Genomic DNA, 22,009 nt, shown 5'->3' with positions numbered 1-22,009 from the left:
ATCCAGCGCACCACTAACCGTAACGAATCATTGCTGTCGCACATAAGACCTGCCTCCTGTAACTCGTAAAGCCAATAAGAAGGCAGGAGGGACCGTAGCTCTTCTTCAAAGTCTCGCCTTTGCAGAAAGAAAATCTCTCTTATTCTCGCCTTTCCTCTCAACACAAAGCGAAAGGCGGAGATCTCCAACAATCTGTTGCAGCCACAAATCACGCTCTTTTCGAAGGTAAACAAATATCAGATCTGATGTTCTCCGTTTTGGCTTCTACCTTTTCTAGTTCATCATATTCTTTTAGATCTATACTGTTACTATATTGTTAGTATTCTTTATTATTATTACTCTTAGATCTGTTTGTTTTCTGCTACTTTTTCTGTCTGATCTATGATAAACGTGTTATTTTTGTAAAATTTAGTCTTGATTCATTAGATCTATTGGTATTTACTGCTTTTGTTTGCATATCAGTGGCGTGAAAACCTTTCTGATTTGTATCCAATCCTCACTCACTGTTGGATTCTTCAGATCTGTTGATTTTTTTTAATTGGTACTACTTTGCGTCACTTTTAGGCGCTCTCCATTTGACTTTTTCAAACTTTAATAGGAGTTAACATATATGTATTTTTTTGTAATATTGAATTATGTCTGCTGAAATTTATCATGTTATATATTCGTATAGTTAATATATTCAAGATAATTATGTATTTACAAAATACCGTCTCAATTCATCCTATTTCATCAGATCCGGGATGTGATATGGTTCCGAAGGATGAACTGGGCAGTTCTAAGTGTCACAATTTGCATCAAATACAAAAATATGAAATACATTTTTTGGTTTTGTTAAATTCATATATAGTTATTGTTAAAATTTTAAATCATGTCACTTTGTGTGCTTTTTTGGTATTGTGTACGTGTCATGTTTTAGATTGTCAGGCATATGTTGTATTGAAATACTTACATACATTTTCGTTTACAGGTGATAGATTTGGAGATGTTTATATTTTGTGACTCCGATAATATCAGATAATATAGGAACTTAGCAATCTATGCATGCTATCTTACCTGACCTATTAGTTGTTTCTGGGACCATTTAGGATATTTTGATTGGCAATGCATCTCAGTTGATAGTTTGCTTTGTTATATAGTGTTTATTGGATGTTTTCGCTTAAAGTGATGTGATGATTTAAGTTCTTGTATCCATGAGTCTTGTTTGGATGTCATTTTGTTTTATGTTTTTTCTTCTAGTGATACTTTGTTCTTGCTGAGGTGTGTTACTCCTGTGGTATATACCCTTAGTTTACCTTGTTGCACCTTTTGCTTATGCTTGTTACAAAATCATTGTGATGTTGCCTCATTTGTTAACATGCATTTCTTTTTCACTGTATTCTCTTTGTATGTTCATGTGCTGATGTGCTTTCTTGCAGGGAAGTCAGAATGGATCAGGTGCAACTCCCAACTGTCATTCAGAAGGTAGCAGGCGAGCTCCTTTCTAGCCATTCCCAAGATTTTCAAGGGTATGATGGGTCTTTCAGGAGGCCTGCTGTATTCCAAAGATGTGTTGCATATGGGAATTACTCCAATGCTGCACTTCATTATCCTATTATCCGGGCTTGTGGAGCCACCAGTGATCTGTCTATGGTTCCTTCAATGGCGTCTGCTGTTTGTGTTCAAGCCCCTGCAGAGAAAGGCTTTGCCAGCTTTGCTATTGATTTCCTCATGGGTGGAGTTTCTGCAGCTGTATCTAAAACAGCTGCTGCTCCAATTGAGCGTGTTAAGCTCTTGATTCAGAACCAGGATGAAATGATCAAAACTGGTAGGCTCTCTGAACCCTACAAGGGTATTGGTGATTGTTTCAAGCGAACAATTGGAGATGAAGGATTTCTTTCTTTATGGAGAGGAAACACTGCCAATGTTATTCGTTATTTCCCCACTCAGGTTAGCAATTGTAACTTTTTTTCCTTTTAATTTTTGTTCAATTTTATTTTTTTGCTCGCGTTTTATGCTTATTGCTTTGATCATTTTGAACAGGCCTTGAACTTTGCTTTCAAGGATTACTTCAAGAGGCTTTTCAACTTCAAGAAAGACAGAGATGGTTACTGGAAATGGTTTGCTGGGAACTTGGCATCAGGTGGTGCAGCTGGTGCTTCTTCCCTTCTCTTTGTCTACTCCTTGGATTATGCTCGAACCCGCCTTGCCAATGATGCAAAGGCTGCAAAGAAGGGAGGAGAGAGGCAATTCAACGGGCTTGTTGATGTCTATAGGAAGACCTTAAAAACTGATGGTATTGCTGGGCTTTACCGTGGTTTCAATATTTCATGTGTTGGAATCATTGTTTACCGAGGTCTATACTTTGGAATGTATGACTCTCTGAAGCCAGTGGTTTTGACCGGTAATTTGCAGGTTAGTATGTTTTATTAAAGCTATGTGATATAAGAGGTATCAATAACTTTCATTAATTGAGCTTTGTAAATGTTACTTCCATAATGTAATTTTGTAATGACATCTTGCTTTATGTTTCCCTCTCATAATTGCAGGATAGTTTCTTTGCTAGCTTTGCCCTGGGTTGGCTTATCACTAATGGTGCTGGCCTTGCATCCTACCCAATTGACACTGTTCGTAGAAGAATGATGATGACCTCTGGTGAAGCAGTCAAATACAAGAGCTCATTTGATGCATTTTCTCAGATCTTGAAAAATGAGGGTGCCAAGTCTCTATTTAAGGGTGCTGGAGCGAACATCCTTCGTGCCATTGCTGGTGCTGGTGTGCTAGCTGGATATGACAAGTTGCAGCTCATTGTGCTTGGAAAGAAGTATGGATCTGGTGGTGCTTAATCTTGGGTATATCTCCCTTTTTGTTTAGGTTTAGATGGTGATGATAAAGCTTGACTCCCGAGAAATTTTTTTCGGTAAAATTTTATTCAATAATTCAGATTTAGGGGATAGTTACTCTCCAAACGATTTTTATTTTCCGATAGAAGTTTTGATTCAAAACCCTGATCGGAAGATTGGTGGCTAGTGCCACTGCCTCATCTCGGATTTTTGGTTCTACGACTTGAGGGATATTTATATTTGAAGTTCTAATTATTCTGTTTCAGATTGGTATCACCCCAGCTTATGCTGTTTGAAATTGGTATTATCTGTTAAGTTGATGTGATAAAATCACATGAAATAATTTTATCCTCGCGGAGACAATTTTCTTTGCCTTGCCTACTAAAATGAATTATTTGATCTCCGATGAGTGATGCCTTGATATTCCTGTTGAGTTGCATGCTCTTTAATTTCTAGATTGCCTCTGTTAAAAGTATTGAATAATATAATATAATCTAATATTATTACTGAACTACATTTCGTACATTTAATTTGTCTTCCCCTGCGGTTTCTCTTTTATGATTTCAACGATATTAAGTGGGGTTTAGATTTTTTCGTACTTTTGGTGTGATATATTTAAGTTTATCGTACTATAACAGTTCAGATTATCATATTATCAATTATTCAAATATCAATTTTAATGAGTTTTATTTAGTATAAAATTTTTTATGAAAATTTTTTAAAAATTATAAATATAAAATTTTTTTTTAATTGTAATTATAATAATAATAATATTAATTTTTAATTTCATTGTTCATTCAAACTAAAACAATGACGAATACTAGAGAACCAATCGAGAATGATAATCAAACAAATGAAGAATTTAAGACTCTGAGAAGCTGGCGGGTCTGGGTGAACAAACCAATTATATGTAGCAGTACCGGTACTTTGATATAAAATTGGTGTAAAATTCAATTTTCGTTGCAGCCAGTGAGCTAACCATGACTACTTAAATGTGGGCATTTTATTACAAGAGACTTGTTGTACTCTTAACAACTTTCATCAATGAGACAGGTGGCTTGGTCATCTGTCTTTTAGCTGGATGTAATTCTTCTTTTTTATAATAATAATAATAATTAATGTATATTTAGTTTTAGCAGAGGTTAGTGTTTGTCGTGAACCGCGGAGAAAGGAAAGTTGGATTTTGTTTATTTATTTATAATAATATGGTAGCAGTAGAAGAACTAGTAAACATTAAATGTAGGCTGCTGCTTTGCTTTAAAATTAAAGCTGTTGCTGTCCCGGTTTGGGGACCAAACTTTATTGAACTTTAATTTTTAAAAAAATAAATAACATTTATTAAAGGAAATTTCATATTATTAAAACCTATTTATTAAAGAAAATGTATAATTATATATAGTATATAAGCTTAGTAATTGATAATAATTATACATTTATATATGATATGAGTGAGCGAATAAACGCAACAGAAAAGCAAGTGTACAAAGAAGAGTGAAAGACCATTCCTGCTTTCACTTTCACCTTTCAATGCTATCTCTCTAGCCTTTCTTCACATTCACAGACAGAGCTTCACTGTTTCTTCTGTTTCTAGAGTGTAATTTTTCCCTCAAAATGGCTCTCTAACCTCTCTCTGCTTATGTTTTTCAATAACTTTTTTTTTTTGAAATTTTCAAAAAAAATTATTTCTTGGTATGATTCTGTAGCTTCATTTTTCCATTAGTTGGATTAATCGAAGGTTTTTTTTTTGGTTACAAAAAGGGAAAGCATTTGGATTTTGATGCTTTGGGTTTCTTTGTCTTCTTCATACTCCGGTAAATACAAGAGAATATTATAAACTTTTCTCTGATATGTTGTTTACTTATTTGTTTAAAAGTTTTTGCAGGGAGATGACAAGAGCTGTGACTAATGCTGCTTTAATCTCTGCGAATTACTGCAGAAGAGAGAGGGAATCACACTAACATCGGATTTTCGTTCATACGATTTGTTGCAGAACCACTGAATTTGGCTTGAAACTCTGCTCAAGTAAGAAGTTACAATTTTTATATCAACTTATTCTATAATTTCTGCCCTGAGAAAAGTTAACCTTTTGGAAAGTCAAAAAGAAAAGCCTTGTGTGATAATGATAGTAATGTTGTGCTTAATTGCAGCTTAGAGGTTAAACATGAATATGAATAGTCAAATGGAGGTGCATCACTTAGATACAGGCTTTCCTTACACTGCTACTGAAAGCTTTATGGACTTTTTTGATGGTCCAACACATGTTCCAGGGAATTACCCTCACGCTGGACTGATGCATGATCAGGTATTTTCAGATTTTTAATCTTTTATTTGATGGAAAAAGAAACAAAAAAAAAGAAAACTTTTCCGAACCATGTTTGATTATTTTATTCATGCTTATGGCCAATGCTTAGGTGTGAGGTTGTCAGACCCATGCTTCTCATGAATGCTATGTGTACATTGTCTCACTGGTGCATTTATGTGCCTTTATATGTATACATACACACACACAAAAATCAACCCATGAAAGATTTATCTTTTTTAAAGTAAGAGTTTTTTAGGAAAAGTCTGCACATTGATATGATCAAGGATTTTATGGGATTGATGTGTTTCTAATTTTGAAATGAACTTGGGTCTTCCCCTGTCATTTGCTATGGATTTATGTGCTAAAATAAAACATCATTAATTATGGTCCTTTCAGAAAAAATTGTTGAAGCTTTAATATACCAACACATGCTTTATTTATCTTCTAACTATGCATTCACTGTTCCTTTGTAGATGTACTTTCTATTCACTTGGTCATTAAATCAGTTGTATGCTAAGGCATCACTCAGTGGCTTGGTGGTGGATTCATGTTGTACACCTAGTTGTTTCATGCATGAATGTGATAAAATGGTATTTATTTCTTCTCTGTCCAGGAAAACTTATACTGGTCAATGAGTATGAATGCATACAAATTTGGGTTTTTTGGTCTGGAGAGTCCTCCTTACAGTCCATATGAGGTAAATGATTTTTTGCCAAGATCGGATGTCAGCAGGAGGACTTGGGACTACCCGTCAATGCTGAATTCTGAAGAGCCTATAACTTTAGATGTGCAGCCTGGAGGAGATGAAGTTGTGGGCGTGGATGCTATACCTGAAGAACGTTAGTTTTAAATATGTTTTGATCTTAAAAGTTTCTGAAAACTTGTTTGAATTAGATGCCTATTTTTGTCCGTTTGTTTAAAGTTCTTCTAATCTGATATTTACTAGGTTGTTGGAATTAATAAAGATAATTTCTCCTGGCATCTATTTACTATGTTGTTTATTGACTGTTTTGTTTTAAAGAAACAAAAGAGCCTCTTGTTGCAAATGATGGACAGAACTTTACATTGTTCATGATTCATTCGATTCTTGAGTGAATCTGTTTCTTTAAATGTCTCTGACAATATATCCCATCAATTTTCCTCTTTTACCTACATTTTTAGTCCTAAAGATTTATTTTTTTTTGTAGGCATTCCAAATAATCAAAGCAATAGTAATTCTCAGGTATGATATCTGTTCTTTTAGATGTTAATTTTTTTCTTGCATGTGCTTGTGCATTTTGTTCTCATGCATGATGTATCTCACCCAGACTCCTGGTTGAAAGGAACAGTAGATAAAAACTCAGAGTACCAAAACTTCTGGAGGATGAAATGAAGTTCAACAATTGCCCTGATCAAAATTTCGTCTTTGTTATTAACTTATTACCATAGAAAGTACTCAAAAACTTTGATCAGAGGATAGCCTTCTATCATGATAAAGAGTGAGCACTGGAAAAGCAAGCATTAGCATGGATACAAATATGGGGGAAATTAGCCTATATTCTTTACTAAATACACCTATATTTGTTGACCCCTTTTGAGCCGTAGCTCTCACATAATTATACTTTTACTGACTGACTCACTCCCTCAACCATGATCCATATTTGAAGAACTTTGATTAAATTTTTGTTCTTGATTTTGCATGTTACACAGTTTTAACCACAGTTACACTAAATCCTGGAATCTATATTATTTACTGATTGAAGGATGATCTGCATTATGTTGTCACAGGTGGTTTGGCAGGATAATATCAACCCAGATAACATGACCTATGAGGTTTGTGTTTACAGCTAATCTTGCTTTAACGTTTAAATTACATGCATTTTCATTCTCACATAATTAGGGATTAATTGAGTCAAAGCTTGCATGGATGTCATTGATTAGCTACATAATTTTTGTATGGCAGGAATTGCTTGACTTAGGCGAGGCAGTTGGAAGTCAAAGTCGGGGTCTTTCCAAGGAGCTTATTGATTTGCTTCCTACCTCAAAATGCAAGTTCGGAAGCTTCTTCTCAAGGAAAAAGTCTAGAGAGAGGTAAAACTTTTACTTGTATCTATTTTGTTTAACAATGTCCTCTTTTATGAAACTGTGTAAAAAAATCTGTTTGTAATCTGTGTAAACAAATTTCCATGGTAATCAATAAGCTCAAATACCAAAGCATCGTAATCTGATGGTGTGAAAGTACATGCTTGGTAATGCTGAATAACTGAATTGTATTGGTCACAACATCTGAGAGGGACCCTTTTAGCTTCGTAGGAGAAATCATTGGTTAGCTGGTAGCATTTGCAGTCTCGAAAGATTACTTTAACATGGCCTTAAGGCAAGCCACAAGTTAAAATGTTGCAGTTGAATTCTTCTCATGAAGGGTTTGTGATTAGCTCATAAAGTTTGGTTTTCTTGATGATTCGTTACTAACATTCTCCTTTAACACTGGTTTAGTTGGTTTTTGTTATATGCTTCTACTTTCTTTTCTAGGCTATTTGTTGCAGTTTTTGTTTTCTTTCCTCCTTTCTCTTTTTTTCTTTGGGATAATTGGGTGTTTTCCTCATTTTAAATGCTCATTTTCTTATCTGTTCTGACATCTTTATGTGATCATTTGCTTTACTTGTGAAACAGATGTGTGATATGCCAGATGAGGTACCAAAGAGGGGAACGGCAGATGAAATTGCCATGCAAGCACATCTACCACTCAGAATGCATCACCAAGTGGCTTAGCATAAACAAGGTCAGTTAATGGTTTCTGCAAAGCTGAAAGAATTGAACATCTACTGGCTTTGATTTTGGGTCTCCAACTTACCGCTAATCTAAATACTATTTTGTTAGATATGCCCGGTTTGCAACAATGAAGTGTTCGGCGAGGGATCAAGGCATTAAGACATCAGATTAGCTAGATTTAGAGTAAACATGGCTCGAAATCTTTTTTTTTTTTTCTTCAAACTTTTGTATACCTTTTATTTAGCTGCATTTGGTTCCTTTGTATTAGACAAAAGCTGGTGAAGCTGTGAGTGATCAAGGTTCCGTTAATTTTGAATCAAATTACTTAAAATCAAATTATATTATTTTATTTTCATTAATCGAATCAAATTTTTTAATTTAAAAATTAATTGATTAAAATTAATTCGATCGGTTCAATTAATTTTATTTAATCGAATAACAAAATATATTAAATTAATTATATTTTAAATTTTAAATTTTTTATATGTAAAATAAATTAAATAAAATAATGTAACAAAAAAATTCAAATATCAAATTAAAAAGTTTAATAACTTGAAATAAAATAAGCAATTTAATATATTTTTAGTTTTATATATAAGTTTTATTATATTTTGGTCAATTTAATTTTTGAATTAAATTAATCGAAAATAAAAAATTTTTAAAAGTTATTTTTAATAATCAATCAAAATTAATTAACTAAATTGATTCGATTAATACGATTAAAACTAAGTTTTGAACATCATACCCCAGTTTTGTCTTGAGTGAGATACTTTGGATTCATAGGATTCCACATTGTCACTCAGATCCAAGAAACCACCACCACGTGACTAAACAAAACTAAACTCAAAAAGAAAACAAGGCCAAGTAAACGCCACCAACGGTCAAAAGAAAAATACTACTAATACTGAAAAGAAAAGCCCCACTGAACTAACGTTCACTCTCCCTCTTTGTCTCTAACCACTGACCGTTACTTAGTTCTTCTTCATCTCTCTGTGCTCGACCTTTCTCAATTTCTGCCTGTCTCTTTCTTTCTCCATGGAACCAGCAAAAATCGACTGGAAGAGAATTAATTCCAGGTTTGTTGAGGACTGCGTTTATGAGCACATCAATGCTCCCAAATGGTTTGATTTTTTGGCCCTTGAGGACTCCAACTCCATTGACGACCAAGCCTGGTTCTGCAGACCTGGTACTCCCTTTATCCCTCTCAATAAAATTACATACTCTCTCTCTCTCATTTTGTTCATACCCTTAATTTCTTTTTGTCGTCTTGGCATTGCAGATTGTAACCATCCAATGACAGCTGAGGATTTCCTTCAAACCACCCCACCTTCAAAGGTTTTAATCTCAGCTTTTCTGTACCTTTTTTTTGCCCTATTGTTTCAGTTCCTTTTTCACTGTCTCATTTTTGCTCTTGTTCATCTTTTGAAGCTTGCCCGATCAGCTAATGGCAGTGGAAGTGGAAGCCTTTCACTTGGGGAAAGGAATCAAGGGTAAGAACCCAAACCTTAGCTTACAACAAGTTTGTTTTCAAGATTCAGTTTATCACCCAAACTTCACTTATTTCCATTTTGGGGTTCTTTTGTTTCAGAGATTACAAACTGAAGCAAAGAGGACAGGTTCAATCTTTAGTTTCTTCAAAGATTGATCCTACATTCGATGAAGATAGTGAAAACCTGAACCCAAATTTATCCACTCCTCTGAATCACCAAGCTAAGTCTTTGAAAGCAGCAATCAAGTCAAGCAGTGGAAAAAAGAAACCAATAGTTGATATCTCCCAAAGCACTAATTTCTCAGCTAGAAATTTGTTTTCTGGTAGGGACATACTAAATCATATAACTGAGTTTTGCAATGAGTTGAAGAAATTGGCAACCAGAGCGAAGGAGAGAGAAGATGAGGAAAAGTTAAGTGACAAGAAGAGCCAAGAGGCTGTAGTAGTGAAGAAGGTTTCTGGTCAGGCTTTGGGTGATTTGGACATGACAGAGAAAGAGAGGAAGCCATTACTTGAAATGGGTAAAGAGAAACTTGAAGGAATGGAAAAAGGAAGTGCTAAGGATAAAGAAAGGAGGAAAAAGTAAGTCTAATAGCCAACAGATGGTTAAATTTGATTTGGGTTTTTGTATAGGGTACTAAAGTTTGATTATATCATATTGTGCAGAAGCAGATCAAATGACGAAACTGAGAACATTCCGGTCTCTCTGAATTTGGAGTATGTAAAGCACAAAGGACAAGAACGGGTACTGCAAATACGGACCAATCCACCCTCTCCTCAGTGCTTTTCTGCCCCTCATGCCCCCATGAAAAACTCCCCTTCCAAGGCTTCCAGATCCAGACTTATGGTATGTAACTACTATCTTTTTAGTGCAAAGGAAGGTTGTTTCTTGTAAATGATTGTTTGTTATGGCACTAATGCATTCACTCATGCATCCATAGGAGAGAGGGATCCTTCAAGAACTGAAGCAAACCAAGGATATAAATAAAGATGAACCACCGGCAGAAAAACCTGGAAATATTTCTTCTAGTACTAATATTATTGATGGAAGACAAGCAAGAGCATTGGATGTTTTTTGGTTCCTGAAGCCTTGCACACTGTCTGAATGAACAGTTTGATATCGAACAAGAAATTCAAATGCATTCTTTCATTCTTTTCATTTACCTCAAAGACAAAAACTCCTATGTTCTTTTACTATGTTGATTCATTTGTTATAGTTCTTAGTTATAGTTCCTTGATTCATTTGTTGCTGCTAATAAAAGAAACTGTAATCAAATCCATTTTCAGTGAATACAGATCTACACTCCTCATCTCCCCCTTAGTGGATTCCGGCGATGATTTTTCTTTATGTCATGTCCTCAAAGAAATGTTTCGATCAGTTTATTCAATGTCCTCCAAGAAGCATTAAACACTAATCAAGCCTATATATTAAGCCTTTGGAATATGTGGTCAGGTTCAAAATTGCTGTCTCATTTAATGATCACGTAAAAGCTGAAGGAGTTATAGCCTTGCCTGAAAATTACAAACAGGCGAAGATAAGCCACATAACAGGCTTTTCATCTTTTTGTCTCTCTCCTTTTGCCTCCCACCCCCATATTTAGCAATAGAAAGACGATTTCTCAGGTGATGTTTATCTAATTCACAGATAGGATAGGAATGAATGAGCACCAACATCCAAGAAACAAACTGCCAAATTCTGCAAACATATATGAGATAAATATGTGAAAGCACATCTCTTTCTCTTGGCAATAAAATAGAAAATATATTCTTTTCTTTTTTATAGTAATTTTTTAAGGTCAAAATTTGTTAAAGACTTGAGAGTTTGGGAGTTATGACATAAATATAAAGTATGAAGTCAAGCGAGTGGTTTGTATACAGTTGGCATGGTGTATCTGGTTCCTAAATCTTAATCGTTGAAGTCAGATCTCAGATGATCAACAAATTTTCAATATTGGTAAAACAAAAAACTCTGAACACAAGCAATTTCTAAGCTGATAACCTATGGCTACAGCTACAAATAAACTATACTGAAAATTCCTCATTTCACATGGATCCCATCTCCATAAGATTCAAGAAACAACATTGAATTCAACAGGAACCCTATCCCGCAAAGATATACAATAAGAAACAACATGGCACCACCAAAAGAATGTTTTGGCTTATTATATATTCTCTATCTTGCCTTATTATCAGCACAGGAAACACAAAACTATGTATATTGAGATCTGATGATTAAAGTTTGTCAGGAGGACAGAAGACAATCTAATTAAATCTAATCCAACCTCAAGTTGCAAAGCATGCAATCCAAGATCCTAGACCACACGAGTCGAGCACGTGGGTAGAGTCTGTCGGTATAAACCCTGGACTCCCTCACCAGATCCTCCATGGTCTCAACGAAGAGATTCAGGCTTCTCATAGGAGGAACATATAGAGTCAAAGGCGCTGCAGAGAAAGCAATTGTAAACAACAACTGCAACATGGTTTACCTTAATTCAGATTATGCAATCCTCAAAAAGCCAAACAAGTCAGCCTGCCTGTGTAAACAACTGAGCACTCGACTATCAGTACTAGTGAAGATGCAGACTCTTATTCTTGTTGATGAGCTTTATTTGAATGTTTAGGATATGAGAGTGGTAGTTGGTTGGAGACTCTCTCTGGAGACGTGGGGTTTACCATTACCAATACCAGCCGAGAGCTTTTGACTTTGCAAATTGGAACCCTGTTGCCTGTTTCCTTGTTTATTTATAATAATAATAATTTTCAAAGAAGGAAAAAGATAAGGTTGTGAATTGCACATAGAGAGACATTAATTGTGTTCATTAAAATACTCAAATACCAACATCATGACAAATCGATATTCCTTCATGATTTTAGAGTTAGAGATGAATAATAATATATAAGAAAGTAGCATAACAAGTACAATAGTAGCAGCACTGCAATCAAGCTGTAGCCAATTGAATGAACGTATATGAAAGTTAATCTAAGATACTAAATGTAAGACAAGATTTTGTTATTGGGTATTCCATTTTTATAATAGTATTTAAGCCTATTGTATAAAATAATTTATTTTTTAATGCATTAAAACTTACAATATTAATTACAATTATATTTCATAATAAAAAATATTTGAAAGATATTCATTAGCAAAAATCTTGTAGTTACATCAATCGAATATCAAGACATCGAGTATGGTACTCATTTTCGTACATGGCGGCCAACTAGTGTAACAATGTAAGGTAGAGTGGGCCGATTTGTAACCTACTTGGTGAAAGGTCCAAGCCTCACCATCAGTCAGGAAATACTTAAAAATGTAAACCAACAAAAATTTTCACCGAATTCTTTGTGAACATGTATGATTTTTTTATTATTTATATTTATTTATTAAATTTAATAAATAATTTTAAATAGTGTTTTTATATTCATTTATTTCAAATTGAGTATAACCAAAGATTTATTTAATTTATTTATGTTCGTAAATAAATTTATTTAAAATTTATTCATTTGTTATTTATTTTTGTTATTTATTTGTTAATCGTTTGCCGTTCACTTTATAATAATATTAACAAAATTATATTTTTATTCTTACCATTAGAATGGGCCTGTTTTGAACCATAATTAGATGGGCTGCTGCTGAAAGGTCCGAGCCTCATTATATATTAAGGCCCTATTATAATGGGCCGATTTTGAACCATGTACTAGAAAGGGCCAATTTGGAACATGACCTGCTGACAGTCCAAGGTCATAATGGGCCAAGCAAGGCTCGGTTCTCTCAAGGACACCAAAAGTACAATGAGACGACAGCCCACTAATATCCAGCCAGAAGAAAATTTCAATCTTCGGTTTTCAGAAGCGATCTCCAAAACCAAATCGACGCAAGAATTAGGGTTGTATTGAGAAATGGCGATGGTAGGGCGCGTCAGATCGACTCTCCCTCTCTTTAACAGGCTTTTGAGAGCGGATCCTATGTCCCTTCACGGTCAGAGATCCACTCTTCACCAATCCCTTCTTTGTCCCGAGGTAACCCATGATCGCTTCACCAAGCTGTCTTTCTCATCTATTTCTTCCTCTATTCTGTAATATAATTTTATTGTACTTCAAAAGTTAGGTTTTTTTTTTTTGTTCAGATGTGAAATTGCCCTAATTTGTTTTCTCTATTACAAATATGATTCTCTTTATATTTTTGTTTCAGTTTGTTATTTGCTTTGCCTTTGTTTTTCTGCTACTGTTTTTGATAGACACGGTGATTCATGTATTTGTGTTGTGTAAAATACTTCAATTCGTGTGTTCTTATCGTGTTGTATACAAAAATTGGGCGCCACAATTTGTGTTGACAAAAAATATATATATATATATATTTTGTTTTGTTAAACCCATATATATTATTATTAAAATTTTAAGTCGTGTCACATGGTGGCCTATTTTCATATCATGATCGTCTTCTGTCACCTGGTATTTTAAATGATCAGGTCTAGTTTTTGAAATCAAAACTTATTTTCAATTCAATATATGTTTTCATAATGAGAGAAAATGGAGATATCCCATTGCCTCTTTTTACAAAAGATGAAAAATTGGGCTTTTATGATTAGTGTAAAGCTTATAATCTTAACTTCGATTCCTTTTCCTCTGCATTTCACAGGAGTGTATGAGTTAAGCTAGACTCTCTGTCTGATTTCTCACATTGTGTTTCTTTCAGCTGTTGAAGAATTATTCCACGGCTTCCCCAAAAAGGGAAGAGAAAGTTAAGGTACTTGGTCTTCTTCTAACTTGTAAAAGCTGTTGTTTTTCCGTGAAGAATTCAGGAGAGTTTGGACAAACATACTTTAGTTAGGCACATGCTCTAGAACTAATTTATCACCTCATTTGCCTCTCATTGGATGGAATGTGGAATATTGGTTGTGAGTATTAACAACTTGGGTTTTGTGATTTTTAATCATTAACAAAATCGTTTTTGTGAATAAATATCGGATGTTTGATCTGGAGGTCGGTTTGACCATATACGTTCATTGGGTTGTACAACATTGAGGGTTGAAGTGTGTGTTTTAAATTTGCAAGGATAGAACGGCAGTTGGGATGTGAAATTAATTTCGCGTTAATGTGTTTTTAATTCTGCTCCATTGGTTCTTAATGGCCTTTTAGGTGCCTCTAGCTTTGTTTGGGGGATCTGGAAACTATGCCTCTGCACTGTATCTTGCAGCAGTAAAAGGAAATAATCTGGACAAGGTTGAGTCTGAACTTCTTGACCTTGTTGAGGCTTCAAAGAAAAGTCGAATATTTTCTCAATTCACCAAGGACTTGTCAGTACCTGCCAAGACAAGAGTTGAAGCCATTAATGATATATGTGGTCAAGCTAAATTTTCAGATCTTACAAAGAACTTCTTGGGTATGAAAAACTGGATAATATATTGAGAATATTTTTACTTGAATTATTTAAATTATTTAGAGCTGTTGCTGGATTTCCTATGAAGTTCAACCTTTCTTGGTTGCTCCTAATTTGTTGTTTGTAAATATTAAATACTTCTCTAAATTCTTTATATTTATCTATGCTAGTTATATTGGCTGAAAATGGAAGGCTAAAGTATATAGAAAGCATTGCAAAGAGATTTGTGGAGTTGACGATGGCTCATAAGGGAGAAGTGAAAGCCGTTGTCACAACTGTTATTGTAAGTTCACTCTTCTTCCCTTTGAAGGAAAGATGACTGCAGGCTAACAGTAAAATGCAATTAGGTATATATATGAAATTTTGGTTCAATGGTCTTTTTTAGTACATTAGCACTGTTCATCTTTTGAAATCGTTGTGATTACAAAGCTCTTTTACTGAACTAATAGCTTAAATGCCTGATGCTTGTGATGTTAAACATTTTTCTAGCAACTATTTAGCTGCTTCCTGAGTGTTTAGGCTCTACGAATTTGGAAGTAATCTTCTTTACAATGATTCTCTATTCGATGTTCTTCTCTTTCGCAACTTGATGGCTGTCATTCTGTACCAGCCCCTTCCCCCACAGGAGGAGAAAGAACTGAAGGAGACCTTGCAGGAAATAATTGGAGAGGGGAAGCAGGTTAAGCTGGAACAGAAGGTATGCAGTTTTATCCGTAGCATATATTCTAATTTACTGCTTGTTTCACAGTGGAATTCTAAGTATTCTCCTGTTTGTTTCAGATTGATCCTAGTATTCTTGGTGGGCTTGTGGTAGAGTTTGGGCAAAAGGTGTTTGACATGTCCATTAAGACTAGGGCAAAACAGATGGAGAGGTTCTTGCGTGAACCTATCAACATTGGTGCCCTCTGAAAGATGTTGTTATCGCCAACTGACCTTTTTAGATTCCTTTCTGCACCACTTGGTTACTCCAAGAAGGGGAAAGAATCATATGTGGTCATGTGTGCCTCTGTTTTCTTGTACTTTTCATAGGATGGAATGCATCCATTCACAATAAATGCAACTTTCTGGGCATTTTTTTGGGAAAATGACTGATGTACCTTTTGTATGGCTTTTTGTGGCTACTTCACTTTTCAAGATCATAATTTGTTCTGGTACTTCTCAAATGTTACTTGCCTTGATGTTGGACGCTGTTTTTGAATACAGATGCATGTCTCCTTGTATTATGTATATTGACATATATAGGCATGAGATAGGGTCCAATGAACAAGGCAATTAAAAAGGCAAAGCAATACTTGATGAGTCATTAATAGTAAATAAATATTATCTCTCTTTGCTGCAGATTAATATTCATTTCAGCATCAATATAAATCTATTACAATGTTAGGTGTTTTTTTTCTTCCATGTCTTTTTAAGCAAGTAGTTTGTTGCTTGGGAAAGCCTTACAAGCATGAAACTGACTTTTCCTGGACAGCTGTTGATAAAGAGATCACTTTTGAAACTTTTGAGTAGCTTGAGAGATTTCCACTCACCTTTTTCCAGAAATTATGCCCTTCGCAATCAGTACATACAACATTATCCGAATGACTCTATACTGGTCTTTTATACTTGAAGAATTTGACTAATAAGATGGATTTGGGTGGAACGATGACCGATAATTTCTCTATCATTCATGAATTTTATTTTCTTTGGTAACTTGTTGGCAATGCAGGGACAGGAATTAGATAGGAAAGATGCCCCTGACAGCAAATAAGACAATGAAAGCTGTGGGGTTATATTACTAATATCTAAGATACCTCGGGATGGGCCATGTAGTTGGTTGTTGATTTTGGCTTCGAATAAGTGAAACCTAATTGATAAAGTAATAATTCCTTGGTCAATATCAGCTTGGTAACATTTACAAAAGAACTCTATTGGTTTCAACTGCGTACTGAATTTCCATATGAAGTGCTTTCTGTTTCCAACAAGATTAAGGAAGGAATTTGTATATAGATATGTTTAACTGAAATAAATGTTTGTAGCTTGTTTGATGGATTGAGGGCCTGACAATCATATCACTTGCTTCATTGATTTTACATATCCTATTGGATATACATTGTTACACAATGTATATTTTAATTAGTATAATGAATTACTCTTAACAGAATGATGCTTTAAGGAAAAGAATGCTTTTAGACCAAAAGAAGGGGCAGTGGCTTGGGGGATGGGGGCATTGAAGGTAGTTAATCAGTCCAGCTAGCCAGCTAGGTTCATGCATGTTTCCTAAATTTCAATATTCCTTGATAATTGAGAGGCCGGCATGTTAGGGACTGTCTTAATTCATGTCTGAACAAAGATAACCTGCATATGTGGGAGACCTGACCAGATCCTAAAAGTTGTTTTTGTTTTATGTAGTAAAAGTATTTTTGTTTTATGTCCCGTCTCTGATCTCTTCTTGGGGCATAGGCTTATTCTTCTAATACACGTGTGGGTTGAGAGAAAGATAGAAAGAGCATCGTGTGAAATGGAAGCAAACAAACTGGTTAATCTGTGTCTCGTACACATATGATGATTACCTTGTGAGTGAAGAAAAATGTATCGACAAGACAAGATAGAGTCAAAAGACAAGACCACCAATCATCCCTCTCTCTCATTCGATCCTGTATCTGTGCGCGTGTATGAGGCCTGAGGGTCGACTCGAGGGAGGGAGGTCCCCCTCCAATCCGTTTCACACTCCACCCATCAACCAACAAATTAACACTCTCGTCATATGCATTTCTTTCTCATAATATATTTATTTAAAGCAAACCCCACAACCATCACTATCATCATCACCATTGCCTCCCCGTGAAGCCTTCTCTCTCTGATGCAACAGTCATTTACCTATATAGCTTTCTCTTCTTTATCTCCATCAAACCTGTTCAAAAGAGAAAGGCTCCACTAGATAAGATCGCGACCCAGCCCAGCTAGCAGCAATGAGGAAGCCTGATCGAGATATGGGAAAAGACATGAGAGTTAACAACAAGAAGATGAAGCTGAGGAAGGGATTGTGGTCACCCGAAGAGGATGAGAAACTCATTAAGTACATGTTAAACAAAGGGCAAGGCTGTTGGAGTGACATTGCTAGGAATGCTGGTCTACAGAGGTGCGGCAAGAGTTGTCGTCTTCGATGGATTAATTACTTGAGACCTGATCTTAAGCGTGGAGCCTTTTCTCCTCAGGAGGAAGAGTTTATCATACATTTGCATTCCATCCTTGGCAACAGGTTCTCTTTCTCTTCTAAAGCTCAATGAAGTTAAAAAAAAAAAAATACTAATGAAACTATATATATATACAGTGGTTATTTGAAGTTAAATAGAGAGATCATATCACAACATAGTTGATGATAAAAAGTGTTTTTTTTTCTTTTTTCCTTTTTGTAACACTTAGAAGCAAAAGAAACTCGTATTAATGTTAATGTGGAAATGCCAATATCATATACTGTATTGTGAAACACTGAGATTGATCATTTCTCAGCTTAAAAACTCTTGACAAAGTGGAATGTGCATTCCTCAGAAGCTGTTATTGGTTTATAAGTTCATTATTTATATCCACTTGTCAATAAATATAGAGATATATACATCAACATTTATCCAATTGTATAAAAAAATGAGTGGCCTTAACAGTCCTCACTATTCCCCTCTTTTCTCCCAATTATATGCATACTTATTTCAGTTTTAGAGCTTAAGCATAAATGCATCAATGGAACACATTTAACATCTCTGCTGGAATGTTATATGTCTTATTTATCATTGGTTACAAATGTTTCAGATGGTCTCAAATCGCGGCTCGTCTTCCAGGAAGGACAGATAATGAAGTAAAGAATTTCTGGAACTCCACAGTAAAGAAAAGATTGAAAAATAAAACCTCCGTATCCTCATCACCAAACAACAATGATTCATCTGAGCCCAGAGATGTTGTAGGAGGGATTTTTCCAGTGCATGAACATGACGTCATGGCCTTATTCAAGGACTCATCATCAACATCCATGCCACCAATGGCTACAGGAAACCAATTCGATCCGTTTCCTCCGCTCAATAACCGTTATGACATGACGGGCGCATTCGATGTGCCCACATGCATAACACAAGGTGGTATGGGAGAGGGATTTTGGGGGGATTATGGGATTTTAGAGCCTGGAAAAATAGGGTTGGAAGGGGACTTTTCTCTTCCTCCACTTGAGAGTAGAAGCATTGAAGACAATAATGCTGCCAATAACAGCATTGATAATATGAAAAGAAATAACAACCACTACAATAATACTTGCTTCAGCAACACTGATCAGAGCTTTAAAGTAGGGGACATGTTTGGGTTAGAAAATCATCAATGGCAAGGAGAAAACTTAAGAATGGGAGAATGGGATTTGGAGGGTTTGATGGATAATATATCTTCCTTTCCTTTCCTTCAATTCCAAGTTGAATAACTGCATACACTTAGCCCTCAATCTTTCATATCTACCCAAAGCCATATATTGGAAATTATGGGTAGATATTCTTTTCAACATCACCAAAATTATACTTAAAGCCTCCCCTTTAGCTGAAATATTTCTCCTGTCCATCTCAGAATCATCGTTTTTTCCCCTCTTTTCTTAATTGGTGCTTCATATGATCCATAATTGTTGACGTCCAGGAATAAATATAAAAACTTGGAGATTACCACAGCCTTAGATATCTTGCTCGTATGTATTTCATTGTTGTTCCTTTCGAAGAGAAATGTGAACAGAGATACAAAAAAAAAAAAGAGTCAAAATAAAGATTATAGTTGTTGAATTAATTGTAGTTTTAATTTCTTTAACATACAAATTATATACGGAAAGTTGCTTCCTGGTTTTTATATATGCGGATGTTGTATTGGGATAACTACAAGTTTACACAACAAAGATTACAGGCTAAGGGCTTGACTTGACAAATTTAGCTAGTAATTAAAACTAGATAATTGACTCAAATTAAGCTTTTGATTCTTCAAAAGTTTTAAGTAAAACAACTTTGTTGGGCCAGTATATGAAACAAAGCCTCAAAATTGAAAGTAAGGTTGGGTAAAATGGCCCAGATAGGATTCATTTATTTGATGAAGCCCTTTGGGCTCGTTTTGTATAATGAAATTGGACAGAACAGTGGTTTTTTTCATTTGTTATCATAGGGTGGTGGCCCAGTCTCAAGTAGGAATCCTAAAATTTACAGGACAGCAACCCCCATATATGTCTCTGAGAAATTGAGATGTAGCATCTTTGAAGAAGAAAAGAAATGCATTTGGTGATGATGATGGTGAGAAGGGGGCAAAATGGCAATTCATCATGTCTGTCTTGGCATAAAAGCAAAAGCTGCCCCCATAGCCATTACGATTATATATTTATCAATGCTCTCACTATATATTATAATTCTTCCATCATGACTCTACACGGCAACCCTTGTATAACAATTCATCATCCCTTTATTCAAAAGTAAGCCAATATTCATTACATTAATCTCTCTGTCTTCCATTTATGTAGGGGAATTTTGTTGATCAATGCAAACAAACATGGATTGCATTTTATTAGGTTTGCAACTGAATTTTCGTTGTTTTTTCTTACTTTCTCGTGTGATTCTTCTTTCTTTCTTTTTTTTTCCCTTAACAATTTCATTTTCTATCCAAAATAATTTAGATAAATTACATCCAAAAATATCATTTAAAATAATTATATGCAAATATAATATATATTCAAATACTCAAATATAAAAATTTATTAGAAAAAATTTTATGTACGTGTTGGTGTCCAGTTATTTGCGAATGTAATATCCTGAAAACACAAGGGAGAGAGGTCAGTTAATAATAAATGTTGAAGGTTTCTTTGGCTTTTGTGCTCGTAAGAAAGTGGGAAGGAGAGGAAATCAAAGAACATATATGATAAGTTCAAGTTCTAGTTAGTCTATCTATGTAATGAAGTCTATGAGCCTAGGTGGCCCGAGGTCTAAGTAGCAGGGTTATAGTCGTTATTGATCCGGGTTGAGCTGGCAGTTAACAACTTAGTTCGAGGTGATAAATCAATATTTTTATGTGTTATTAGATAATCAATTAAAATGATCAAGTTGATGTCGAGTTCAAAATTTTAAATTGACTCGACATATTAATTTGATTAAATTAATTAAATTATTTTTATTTGATAGATGACTTATATTTTAAGGTGAAAAATTTATCTTATCTTTTGAATTATAAAATGCTCTTAATAGTATATATGAAAAGTTTATATTATATATATATATATAAAACTTATAGGAAAAGCGTAGGTGATTAATTACCTGGTCGGAGTGCAAATGAATGAGCACACATCATTATAGTTATAGACCAGTATTGTCATTATGAGTGTGCACTGAGTGTTGATTCACTCTATTAGATTTAAAAATATTGTTTCTTTCCTCTCTCAGCTGTGGCTAAGATCGATTCCACTATAGCCTATCTTTTTCTTTTGTCATTGAATTGAAAAGGAAATTACGATGTTCAAATTAAGGAAAAAATAATAATAATAAAGGCAGTGCCAAAGCATGCTTACTTTGCTATCATTCCTAGGATGCAAAAAGATTAGACAATTCGGTGTAAAGCAAATCCAAGGCTAGCCTACCTAGCTAGGACGAGACGAGACGAGACTACACTCTCCCGTGACTTTCGCACCAATTTTTCTTTTTCGGACCGAATCTCCCATTGACCATTTGTTGTTGTTGTTAATTGCTTGTATGAAAAGTTCATTAAATTTCAAATTCCTTTTTATAATAAGAGATGAAGATTTGAATTAAAAACCTTACTTTATGTTAGTTTTGAACTCGTGATTAAACATTGGTTATGTTGATGCCGAACTGTCATTGCAAAAATTTAAAAACACAAGGGAAGGAGGTTGATTAATAATAAAGGTCGGAGTTGTTTCTGTGTTCTGATGTTTAGATCAACATTTGATTAGAAAGTGAGAAAGAGGAAAAGTTAGAAAATAAGTGTGTAAATTAGAGTTTTTCAATTGATTTAAAAATACCTAAAAAGAGATATTTATATTTGATTTAATAGGAGCATTGGGCCTAGATGATTTAAATTTCAAGTAACGAAATTAGGGTTGAAGTTGTAGACCCAAGCTAAGTTGACAATTAACAATTCAATCGAAAAATAACAAATCAATTTTTTTATAAATAAATAAGTAGTTAATTGAAATGATCGAATTGATAATATAATTTCAGAATTCAAATTTACTTGACACATTAATTCATCTAAATTAAATAAATTACCTTAATTTG

At 34.6% G+C, this 22,009-nt stretch overlaps 6 protein-coding genes across 9 annotated transcripts; 5 read left to right on the top strand and 1 right to left on the bottom strand.

Moving 5' to 3' along the window:
• Positions 1-73: 73 nt before the first annotated feature.
• On the top strand, positions 74-3,087 carry LOC111287374 (ADP/ATP translocase 1, mitochondrial-like). Of its 2 annotated transcripts, none has more exons than XM_089759287.1 (4): positions 74-225; positions 1,419-1,929; positions 2,023-2,394; positions 2,529-3,087. In XM_089759287.1, exons 2-4 carry the CDS (start codon positions 1,429-1,431, stop codon positions 2,823-2,825), a joined length of 1,170 nt encoding a protein of 389 aa, XP_089615413.1. In that variant the 5' UTR covers positions 74-225; positions 1,419-1,428; the 3' UTR covers positions 2,826-3,087. The 2 variants fall into 2 exon arrangements, with proteins under 2 accessions (XP_089615413.1, XP_089615414.1); XM_089759288.1 differs by having other exon boundaries at positions 108-217; positions 1,409-1,929.
• Positions 3,088-3,610: 523 nt separating this feature from the next.
• Positions 3,611-8,230, top strand: LOC111288659 (E3 ubiquitin-protein ligase BIG BROTHER-like). 3 transcript variants are annotated; one of them, XM_089759289.1, is made up of 9 exons: positions 3,611-4,416; positions 4,705-4,844; positions 4,970-5,124; positions 5,738-5,963; positions 6,312-6,346; positions 6,892-6,936; positions 7,067-7,194; positions 7,777-7,885; positions 7,984-8,230. In XM_089759289.1, exons 3-9 carry the CDS (start codon positions 4,984-4,986, stop codon positions 8,032-8,034), a joined length of 735 nt encoding a protein of 244 aa, XP_089615415.1. In that variant the 5' UTR covers positions 3,611-4,416; positions 4,705-4,844; positions 4,970-4,983; the 3' UTR covers positions 8,035-8,230. The 3 variants fall into 3 exon arrangements, with proteins under 3 accessions (XP_089615415.1, XP_089615417.1, XP_089615416.1); XM_089759291.1 differs by lacking the exon at positions 3,611-4,416 and adding an exon at positions 4,449-4,633 and having other exon boundaries at positions 4,759-4,844; XM_089759290.1 differs by lacking the exon at positions 3,611-4,416 and adding an exon at positions 4,449-4,633.
• Positions 8,231-8,785: 555 nt separating this feature from the next.
• LOC111288571 (interferon-activable protein) lies at positions 8,786-10,685 on the top strand. Its single transcript, XM_022879508.2, has 6 exons — positions 8,786-9,061; positions 9,155-9,210; positions 9,304-9,365; positions 9,464-9,946; positions 10,031-10,211; positions 10,306-10,685. Exons 1-6 carry the CDS (start codon positions 8,911-8,913, stop codon positions 10,471-10,473), a joined length of 1,101 nt encoding a protein of 366 aa, XP_022735243.2. The 5' UTR covers positions 8,786-8,910; the 3' UTR covers positions 10,474-10,685.
• A 742-nt stretch (positions 10,686-11,427) lies between these two features.
• On the bottom strand, positions 11,428-11,985 carry LOC111288572 (uncharacterized). Its single transcript, XM_022879509.2, has one exon. It carries the CDS (start codon positions 11,841-11,843, stop codon positions 11,637-11,639), a length of 207 nt encoding a protein of 68 aa, XP_022735244.1. The 5' UTR covers positions 11,844-11,985; the 3' UTR covers positions 11,428-11,636.
• A 1,217-nt stretch (positions 11,986-13,202) lies between these two features.
• On the top strand, positions 13,203-15,904 carry LOC111288083 (ATP synthase subunit O, mitochondrial-like). Its single transcript, XM_022878843.2, has 6 exons — positions 13,203-13,381; positions 14,058-14,108; positions 14,501-14,744; positions 14,912-15,024; positions 15,352-15,438; positions 15,522-15,904. Exons 1-6 carry the CDS (start codon positions 13,262-13,264, stop codon positions 15,648-15,650), a joined length of 744 nt encoding a protein of 247 aa, XP_022734578.2. The 5' UTR covers positions 13,203-13,261; the 3' UTR covers positions 15,651-15,904.
• A 1,643-nt stretch (positions 15,905-17,547) lies between these two features.
• Positions 17,548-19,305, top strand: LOC111287879 (transcription factor MYB83). Its single transcript, XM_022878557.2, has 2 exons — positions 17,548-17,982; positions 18,528-19,305. The coding sequence occupies exons 1-2, from the start codon at positions 17,693-17,695 to the stop codon at positions 19,177-19,179; spliced, it is 942 nt and encodes a 313-aa protein (XP_022734292.1). The 5' UTR covers positions 17,548-17,692; the 3' UTR covers positions 19,180-19,305.
• Positions 19,306-22,009: the final 2,704 nt, after the last annotated feature.

Source organism: Durio zibethinus, chromosome 4 (assembly GCF_047325235.1).
Source record: "Durio zibethinus cultivar Kanyao isolate XHJ-2024 chromosome 4, ASM4732523v1, whole genome shotgun sequence".
Classification (NCBI taxonomy): domain Eukaryota; kingdom Viridiplantae; phylum Streptophyta; class Magnoliopsida; order Malvales; family Malvaceae; genus Durio; species Durio zibethinus.
Note: the sequence above shows the minus strand (reverse complement) of the source record. Positions and strands in the feature narration are given on the sequence as shown.